Below are 10,352 nucleotides of genomic sequence, written 5' to 3' on the forward strand. Positions count from 1 at the left end.
GCACTGACACCCATGGACACACACGTAGATGCCTCCATCAAGAGTTTCATTCTCTTCCTTTTTTCAATATTCTAATCACTCTTTGTCTCTCCAGTTCACCTCACTATGCATGAATGAACGAATGATTAATGATTTACATGGTCTGAATGCTGACTTAACACTGGGCACTAGAGGAAATCTCAGTTTTTCATGCTATATAACTGTCCCTGGGAAGTGTCACAAAGAACACCCATGTCCAATACTTGGGTGGTTTTAATGTCTGGCTCAAAAGATGTAAATGACACAAGAAATTTACCTGGATGATGAGAGGATTATTGCATGATTAACAAATCTAACAGTTCTTTTTTCTTTTTCCTTTTCTTTTACCCAGGACTCATCACTGACTACAGGGTGAGTGGGAGATGTGCCTTCCTAAGCTGGGTCCACTGTGACCCAAGTGTGAGCAGTTACTAGGAACCCCCATGACTATAGCTCCTGAAGCCTTCTCTCAGTCCCATGACCAGGCCCCATGGAAGGCACCGTCTGACTGGGTCCTGTTAGGTGTGGCCCTGCTAGGCAGTGGGCGGCTCAGCAGAGCCCACCAATTGCAGGTCTCAGGTTAGGAGGATGTGACTCTGACTGCGCTCCCGGGAAGGGGGAAGGAAGGAGCTTCTGTGCCTGACCCTGCAAACAGGAAGGAGTGCTGGTCCGGACAGTGTGCCATGCCATTCAGAGCCGCCCTGTGCCTGGGGTGCATCAGAGGATGTGGGAGAATGAGAGAGAGAACATAAGCGTCACTCAGCTGGAGGATGTCATCTCAGCAGGCGGCCTCAAATCACCTTGGCCCTCCCTCTGTTTATTTACCCTGTGTGTGCAGAGTGAAAATGCTTTGAAAGGACCAGGTGGCCAAAGTCTCATTCTGGAAAGCAATTTGGAGGCCAAAATTAGCGCTGGGAGGCTAATTGAAGGAATGGTCCCCCCCCCATCCCCACAGGGAGGTAAAACCCCAGGGTGGGGCCGGGCAGCTGGACCGCTGCCTCTGCCCCTCAAGGAAGACTTCAGTCTCTTGCACCAAGTCTGTTGAGGTGGCTTCTGAACTGGACACTCCCTTTCCAACCAGGGACCAAGTGCAGCTCTGGAACCTGTGTGGAGGTGGGGAAGACCCTAGAGCTGCCCCCCAGATGCCCAGGGTACTGAGGCAGATGGAGGCACAGACCGCCCAGTCCCCCTGATCCATCTGGACACGCTGAAAACACCCCAGTCTTCAGTGATCCCAGTGCCTCAGCTCGTCCTCGGGCCTTCTAGCCTCTCCTCATGTCGTTTGTTATACTCGGGGTTACAAAGTCTCAAGCAGCATGAGTCACATGTCGGGTGTGGATGTACCTTGGGTGCGGACAGCGCACCCTCCCTTCCCCCCAGGGCCACCTACTGTTTTTAAGGAGGCTGTGTCCAGGCAGGTGTGATTCACAATAGCAGCCTGGCCCCCGCCGTGCTCCTGCTGGCTTGCGGGGCCCCTCCAGGACAATTGTGCCGCTATGCTGTGCTGTGGGAGAATAGGAAGGCTGCGTGGTGCACTCCCAGCGAATACTTTATGGCTAATGAATGGATAAATGAATGAATCATATGAAAGACTGAATGCGGAGGATGACAAGTTATTTTGGAACTGAGAGGCTTCAAACACAGAGTCACATGAGTGCCCGTAGCACCCCTTTTCCAAAAATTAGTAGGGGCCACAGAGGGACAGACTCAGGGTGGCCCTACCAGGAAAGAACATACAAGGTGGAGTGTGAGTGTGGCAGCCTGATTCTGGCCCCTGCTGTGCCGTGGGCCTGGGGCTTTTGCTCCTTCCATCTGTGGCACAGGCATAGGGCAGGTGTCACCACCTCCCCCTGGACACTTGCCCTCTGCCACAACCCAAGAGGGTCCCTGACCGTATTTCCTGACTTGTCTTCTTTGCTGCTGTCATAGCCAGAATGCAGCAACTTCTGCCCTTTCTGATAAGCACACATGCAGCTCCAGCTTTCATGGTTTCTTCTTTCAAAAGTGAATTCTAGACAATGCCTCAGACCCTGGCCTTGTCACAAGACTCAGCTGGTGAAGGAAAGAATATCATCGTCAGTGACATCCTTGTTTTGTTTACAGAGGTTAGAAGCCCAAACATAAGGCCATCACAGCCACCAGCCGGGGAGAAGACCCCACATGTGCAGCTGCTGACCCAGGCCCCTGGCTGTCCACCCACCAGAGGATGAGGGCACAAGGACAGAGTCCTGGCCCCGAGAGGAGGCTGTAGGACAGGAGGGTTGGCAAAGAAGTCCTGTATTGTTTCTGGTTGTGAACAGCAGACGGCAGTGGGAGGGACAGCAGCCCTAGCCTCCAGCTCAGCTGGTCCTGGGCAAAGTGGACATCATTGTGCCCCCATATCTCAGGTAAGGAGACTGAGGCTCAGAAGAGTTAAGAGAACACATGGAACCTAACTGGAAGACAGGCTCAGGCCTTTGTGCTCAGTCCCACAGCCTTCTGCACTATTTGGATGAAGAAATCTGAGTCTTCTGTTACATTGTGATGATTTATCAAAAGTGTGACAAAATATAGGATTAAAAAATTTCAATGTATGGAAAAGAACATGGCTGCAGAGAGAAAGGAACACTCCTAGCCTGCTGGTGGGATTGCAAACTAGCGTGACTTCTATGGAGACACCTCAAAGAACTAGAAGTAGATCTTTGATCCAGCAATCCCACTACTAGGTATTTACCCAAAGGAAAATAACTCATTTGATATCCAGGAAGCCTCAAATACAAATTGACTGCTACATGCAAAATCATTTCACATGACCTGTGCGTGAGTATGAAACAAGCTTCCCTCTGGTCAGCGATATTCCATCCGCATTGAGCCAGGCCAGATGCTGGGTATGGGGCTGGGACAGAGTCCCTGTCCCCTGGGGGAATTATAGGAGCTGTGGCTGCCCTGAGGCAAGCCCTGCGTTGGTGTAACCGGGGTGGGGGGGGGCTGAGCATAGGGGCAGGAAGTGTGGAGGAGTGTCTGTCCCAGCCCCACACCTGAGGCAGCCTCAGGCTGGCAGAACTAATGACAGCATTTGGAGCCAGATTTGAATGAGTATTCAGTTAAGCTGTGTGCATTTTCAGTCCAGCACCACAGAAATTAAGTTTACTTTGGTATTCTTCCAAATGCTAGATTTGAATCACATCTTAATTTCTAGCAGGTTGACCTGTTGAGAATGATTTTAGAATGCAGCAGCCATGCTGAGCAGTGTCAGGGAGCCATTGCTTTACTGGCCATCATCATCATTAGTTAGTCAGCACGTTAGTTTAGTTAGCTGGTGAGAGCTGCTACTTTTACATTCTCCAAAAAGGCAAGTTAGTGTAATGCTTACTGAACATCTCAACAGTTTGAAAATACACTGCCGAATACAAGACAGCAGTGTGCACGTGGGTGTGATTCAGGCTCTGTCATATTCTGGCTCGGTGACATTGGACAAGTCCGTCTCCATGCCTGGTTTCTCTCTAGCAAAGTAGTGATTCAAACCTCTTTTTGCAATGCTGTCAGGAGGCTAAAATGAGATGATGTGCGAATACACCTAGCACAGGCCTGGCATCAAGTTGGAGAACCAGACTGAGTGGCTCTGAGTCTAAACATTGGCTCCATATTTCCCTTTGCCAGTTGAAAAGTTTCTGCAGAGCCCTCGCTCTGCCCAGAGCTGCTTCTTTTGCAGTTCAGAAGTGGCTTCCATTTGTTTATTCAACACTCACTATTGAAAACCACCTGCAAGAAACTACGAAGAACTCAAGCAAATCAGCAAGAAAAAATCAAACGACCCCATTAAAAGGTAAACAAAAGTCATGAACAGGAACTGTTCAAAGGAAGATAGTCTAATAAGCAAATACAGTAGATCCTCTGTAAGCAGACCACCCAAGGGACTGTAACACACTGGTCAGTACACGGAGGTGCTGGCCAACAAATACATGAAAAAATGCTCAGCATCTCAAATCATCAGGGAAATGCAAATCAAACCCACAATGAGATATCACTTGATGAAAAAGTCTCAAAGCAACAGATGCGGGCATGGCTGCAGAGAGAAAGGAACACTCCTAGCCTGCTGATGGGTCTGCAAACTAGTGTGACTTCTATGGAGACACCTCAAGGAACTAGAAGTAGATCTTTGATCCAGCAATCCCACTACTAGGTATATACCGAAAGGAAAAAAAAGACGTTTTATAAAAGACATTTGCACTTGAATATTTATTGCAGCACAACCCACAGTCACAAAGAGGCAGAAACAACCTAAGTGCTCATCAATACGTGACCATGGAGTACTACTCAGCCAGGAAAAGGTGATGATGTAGGATCTTTTATCAGAATCTGGATGGAACTGGAGACCATTCTCCTAAACAAAGTATCACAAGAATGGAAAAACAAACACCACATGTACTCAGGACTAAGTTGGAATTATCAACACTTACGTAGGGAAGTAAAACTCAAAGGAAGTTAAGTAGGTGGGAGTAGGGAGGACAGGTAGGATAAATTCGCACCTTTCCGGTACAATATACACGTTCTGGGTGAAGGGCACATTTATAACTTTGACTTAAAATGTACAAAAGCAAAATACATAACCAAAATGTATGTACCCCTGTAATTTTTTTTTTTTTGCAGTTTTTGGTCGGGGCGGGGTTTGAACCCGCCACCTCTGGCATATGGGGCTGGCGCCCTACTCCTTTGAGCCACAGGCGCCGCCCATGTACCCCTGTAATATTCCAGGAAAAAAAATACAAACAAAAAACACCTGCAAGTTCTACTGAAGACAGTGCCAGACTTGGGTTGGCCAGCCCACAGGTGCCCCACTGGCAGGCAGCCTGGGTGGGTCTGGGGTCTTTTCCTTATGGCAAAACACCGCCCCAAGCCTGTCCCAGGGCACTCCTGCTGGTAGGAGTCCCCTCCTCTATAAGCTAGAATATTGTTATTTAAAAAATAGTATGAAGTGCTGCCATATTGTCTTCCCAAAAGGCCTGTCCTCCTCATCCTGTGCTCTCCGACTGGTGTTGTTACATTCCCACCTGAGTAACAGAAAGTGTGGGGGACTGGACAGTGAACAAAGTCTAGGAAAACTAAGAAGAGCTTCTTGGAGGACTAACATGTGGACATGCATTGTGTATTCTGCTGAGGAATCTTGGTGGTCACCTCCCAGTGATCAGTGACACATAAACAGAAGCAACATTTTCCTAGAAAATGGTGCCAGGACATATGGGCAGCAAGAAGCAGGGGAGTGCAAGTATCTGCCGTAAGCCCCTTTCTCATAGGCAGAGATAACCATGAAAGACACTCCCTGTCCCCATGCATGGGGAGCCCAGGGACAGGGTCAAATTGTCACCATTGGCTCACTCAGTACCCCATGCCTAGCCCAGGGTCTAGCCCTGATGTGCACTCAGCAAACATCTGTGGAGGGAAAGCAGTGCATGTTTGGACTCCCAGCTCAGCAGTCCCCGTCTGTTCTCACCTCCCCTGGACCTATGCACAGAGAGCCCCCTGAGTGTGGAGCTGCTGCTATCACAGGGGCTCTCGGTCCAAGACGGCTGTGGCAGCTAGAGCATGTGGCCACCAGGGAGGCAGCTGCCTCCAAGGGAAGCAGGTAGACTCATGAGTCCAGAAGGAAGTGCCTCCTAGTATCTTCCGCACTGATGCAATGCTTTGTGTTGTGTTTCAGCACTGGCAGTTACCCCTGGGCCGAAGATTTCGCTCTTTGAAAATGTGGTTTGTTTTTAGGATGTATGGCGTGAAAGGCCTGCAGGCTTATATCCGAAAGGTGACTTCCTTTTCATTGCTTTCCTGGGTAATACTGTAGAGGTTTTAGGGGATGTCTTAATAAGCAAATACAGTAGACCCTCTGTCAGCGGACCACCCAAGGGACTGTAACACACTGGTCAGCACACGGAGGTGGTCAACACAGCAGCTGGGCCTGCTGTACTGATATGCACATGTGAGGCACGTCTGGCCTGTGACAATTAGGCCAGCCTAAACGGGAGGTCAGTGTAGGGAGGTGGTCAGCCGTGGAGGCTGGACTGCATATGGTAAAGGAACAGACTGCACTTGGGTTGTTGAGGGAGGGTACTTACAAGTGACTTCCATTAGCAGGTTACCAGCTCCAGGAAGACGACAGAAGGGAAAACAGCACATAGGTCACAGCTACGTCAGCCGACAGTGAGGCTGCTCCACAATGGCAATAGCAAGAACGTGTTTTTCCTCCAAGACTTCACCAGAGTAGGAGTGTCTTAGAGCTGGGGTGGGCCAGATGCCACCTGGTCCAGTGGCTCTCAAGGCTCCAGACCTGCAGCCAGCTCACAGTGGCACCCAGCGACCTCTGACCTCTGTCTTAAAAGCACAGGCTGAAACTGGAGCGCAGCTGACAGGTCTGCTTGGAGCCCAGGCCCCTGCTTGATTTCTAACAGCTGAGGAAAGTAAGGCCAGAATGCGAGGCAGGACGGCCCAGGCCGCACGCTTAGCTGGTGCAGAGGCCTGCTGGCTCCAGGCCCCGCCTGGTTCCTCCCTGAGGTGCACAAGTGGCCCAGGGCCTGAGGGGGAGCAGGTGGTGGTGGTTTTTAGCCCCAATGATGGTGACAGCCCTTAAGTTCTGGTGCTGCCCTGGGAGCAGCTGTATAGCAGGCCCTGTGTCTCGGGGCTTTTCCTCTGGGCAGGATGTCCGGAAAGGCATTGTCTGCATTTGCCGATCGAGCGCCTGTTCTGGGCTATCAACCATGTCCCTCTGCCTCACAGGCTGTGGTGAGGAAAGGAACATGGGCTGTCGAGCATTATGAGAATCTATTTTAGGGAGAAACTAGGAGTAAGTGTGCATATTAGTTTATAGTTGAGATATTCCCCCACTCCCCACTGCAGGGAGAGGGGCTGGAGAACATTGTGATGGGGGTGGATTCAGCTTCTTTGGGGAAAGAAGAAGAAAAATGAGTGGTTTATTTCTCCACAGTAATGATGTCTTTACATTTAGGGACAGTTAGTTGTGCTTAGCCCTGTCTCATGTTAAAACACACCCCACCCCTCTCTGAGAGGGCACTGGGGCCTGCCTTAGGAGAGCCTCCTGGTGGCCAGGTGGGAGTCAGCTTGCGGGTCACCTTCACGGCCAAAGTCTTTGGCGCCCTCTCGTGGTGTCACTATTAACCACCTGTTTCAACATTGTCGATGGCGCAGTATTATTTCAGCTCAGAGCCCCCAGAGCATCTGAGGCTGAGGGCCCAGAGCTTAGAATAAGCCCAAGCACATGCAATTTAGACTATTGAAAGCCTTTTTCAATATAGGATCATATACTATTTGAGTATATTTTGAATTCTATACACATCTGGAGGTTACATAGGTTGGTATATTCTATGAAAGGAAGGTAGTTCTTGAAAGTAACAGGGACCTCTAGGTGGCAAATACCACTTGGTGGGACACACACCACAGTGCAGAGAAGGACACTCTGGACTTGGCAGGTGCCTTAGAATCCCAGCCTGCCAGCCTGGGACCATGAGTGTGTCACTTACCGTCTCTGAGCCTCAGTTTTCTTACCTGCAAAACGGGCTCCACCAGTGTTGTGGGCTCTCCTGGGGATGGCACAACGGAGATGAATGTTAGCCACTATCTCTTCTAGAGTTTCAAATACCTCTTCATGGTATTTGTTCTAACATTATAAAAAGTTGGCTGGTTGGGATAAAAAACAGTGCCATGAACAGAAGAAAATGATGGTTAGTGTTTCTCCAAAAACACTAGACCTTTTCTCTTGGTAACATGGATTTCTTCTCAGCTTGCTTGGGAAGAGCTAGAGAGTGGATGGCACAAACACTTAAGGAAAATTGCTAAGAGCATCTGAATGAATTATATATGCACAGTCTAATAATGTTTCCAGGTAGTTAAGTTAGGAATTAAGTGGCGATGAGAGACTCAAAACAAATTTTCCCTTTTCACTTTCAAGCATGTCCAGCTGTCTCACGAGTTTGAGTCATTAGTGAGCCAGGATCCTCATTTTGAAATCTGTGCAGAAGTCATTCTGGGGCTCGTCTGTTTTCGGCTAAAGGTATGTTGACATCTATTTCTGTCTTCCTCCTTCTCTTTAAATGTGACAGAGGAGAAAGTGTCACTCATTACCGCCACCAAAACTCAAAATCTCAGCAGCTCAAACCGGATTCCCAGAGGCCATAGGACAAAGCCTGCCTTCCTCAGCCCCTTCCTCTGACCCACCTAATGCCTCACAGACTCCTGTCCCCGTGCTGTTGCTATTCACACTTCTTCACACCTGCTCCACGACTTCCTGCTGGTGTAGATCACTTGCCCCAGAATCCTCACCATTTTTTCATCTAACTCCCATCTCTGCCACTGGAATTCCCTGGAGGACAGTGTGACCTGTTGCTAGCCTCATTAATTAGCACCACTGGGGAGCTGGTTGGGAAGGCCAACCTTGGCACCCTCCAGACTTGCTGACTGCATCTGAACAGGACCCTACACAGGAGTCTGGGACAAGCTGTCCTACAGCACCTCGCTGTTTGCTGCGGGACTCTGTGTGTGTCCCAGGTGAGGACAGCTGGCCTAGGTGGGTTGGGCGTAAGGCATCTCTGCTGAGAAATATGACCACATTTCCCAGAAGACTCTTGGCAATTTCCCTTGTGTCCATGAAGCCAGATGAGACCCCGAGGGCCCAGTGCTTTCTGAATCCACTGAGGCCTTTCCAGGAGGCACTGTGCTAAATTAAAGGCAGTGATGACAAGCGCTGGGCTCAGTGTCACTGTCAGAGGGCTGTCATCAAGACGTGGCTCTGCCTCTCCACTTACGTCTCCTTTGTCTCACCTGATACTGGGAGCTCAGAGGTGAGGCTGAGATCCAGGCAGGAAAAAGCCCAGAAGCAGCAGGGTGAGAGGATGACTCTGACACGAGGGCTGCTCTGTGGACACTGCAGAGCACACAGTGATGAGGTCTGGGAGAAGCAGAGGCAGGAGCGCTGTGGGTGCATATGCTATGCCCCAAGGCATCAGTGTCCCAGGCTGTGCGGTATGTGGGTGACCGGATGTGGCAATTTCCAGTAACTTTGACATTGATATTGTGCTTAGACTTGTCTGCACTTATTTTTGTTTTTATTGCCACTGTTTTTGTAAAATCTTTATATTTCATCTTTATCAGTTTTATTGAGATCTGATTCACTTCCTCCATTTAAAATGTGTACCAGAGTGAGTTTTGGAATATCCACACGTCTGTGCAGCCACCCCCATGATCTAATTTGAAAGCATCTTCATCCTCTGCACCCATTACTCACTCCCCGTCCCCAGTCTGTGGGGCCACTAGTCTGCTCTCTGTCCCTGTAGACTTGTCTGTTCCGGATATTTGTCTGAAGGTAATCCCACGACATGTTGCCCTTTGTGACTGGCGTCCTTCACTTAGCATCACGTTGTCAAGGTTAAGTCTTCTATTCACAGATTCCCTGAACCCATCCAGCTGGGTGCTGGCTTCCCTCCCTTCCTCTCATGAGACTCCCACACGGGACACTCAGGGTAATTTTTAGCCACCAAACGTTTGCTTTTGTGAAGCTTCACTTGTTCCTTCCTTTCCACGAATCCAGTTTCTTCTGGAGGAAGCACTTATGGTTCATTTTTCTGTCTCCATGGCTACAATTTTGTTGTTGTTTTCCCCGTATCCTAGTCCTCTCCACTCTGATCTCAGGTCCTCCGCATCACCAACTGCTGGGTACAGAGTGTGGCTCATCACTTGGCCTAACACATACGCACTGTTGCAGTGACGTATGGAGTCTCTCTCCCTCTGTCCTCCTCCTGGCCAGGCCTTCCTTGACGGTCCATTCTTGTCATTGCTCCATCTCAGATGTTCTCTGTTTTGCTTCTTGCCTCTATTTCATGAAGTACTGTCTTATCAAGTGTATTTTTCCTAGATAAGTTGCTTTCCTTTTCTACTATAATTCTCAAATGTTTTCTCTCACTCTCAGGCTTTTGAGTAAAAATTCATCCCTTGCTATGCTAATTTCTTTTTTTTCTCTTTCCTCATCCTTGTTGAGACTGCCTTGGTCCAGACCTGGAGAGCACTTGTGGTTTCTGAGTGGCCTTTGGCTTGTTGCTGTATGGTGGGTGGGTTTGGGCAGTTCCATGGATGCTTCCCAGCTGCTGGTGGGTGTTAGTTGTCCCTGATGGTGTTAGTCGTCCCTGAGGGTGTTAGTCGTCTCCTGAGGGTGTTAATCATCTCCTGAGGGTGTTAGTCGCCCCTGAGGGTGTTAGTTATCCCCTGAGGGTGTTAGTCGTCTCCTGAGGGTGTTAGTCATCTCCTGAGGGTGTTAGTCGTCCCCTGAGGGTGTTAGTCATCTCCTGAGGGTGTTAGTC

The 10,352-nt window shown here is 49.4% G+C and overlaps 1 protein-coding gene across 1 annotated transcript in view; it reads left to right on the plus strand.

Moving 5' to 3' along the window:
- DDC (dopa decarboxylase) overlaps positions 1-10,352 on the plus strand; it is an 89,714-nt gene that overhangs the window by 76,063 nt on the left and 3,299 nt on the right. Inside the window, exons 11-13 of the mRNA XM_023517877.1 lie at positions 371-390; positions 5,696-5,794; positions 7,952-8,053. Coding sequence (XP_023373645.1) covers positions 371-390; positions 5,696-5,794; positions 7,952-8,053 — 221 coding nt within the window. The remainder of the gene's footprint in view (positions 1-370; positions 391-5,695; positions 5,795-7,951; positions 8,054-10,352) is intronic.

This window comes from Otolemur garnettii, unplaced genomic scaffold, assembly GCF_000181295.1.
Source record: "Otolemur garnettii isolate 467f Iridium unplaced genomic scaffold, OtoGar3 scaffold00123, whole genome shotgun sequence".
Lineage (NCBI taxonomy): Eukaryota > Metazoa > Chordata > Mammalia > Primates > Galagidae > Otolemur > Otolemur garnettii.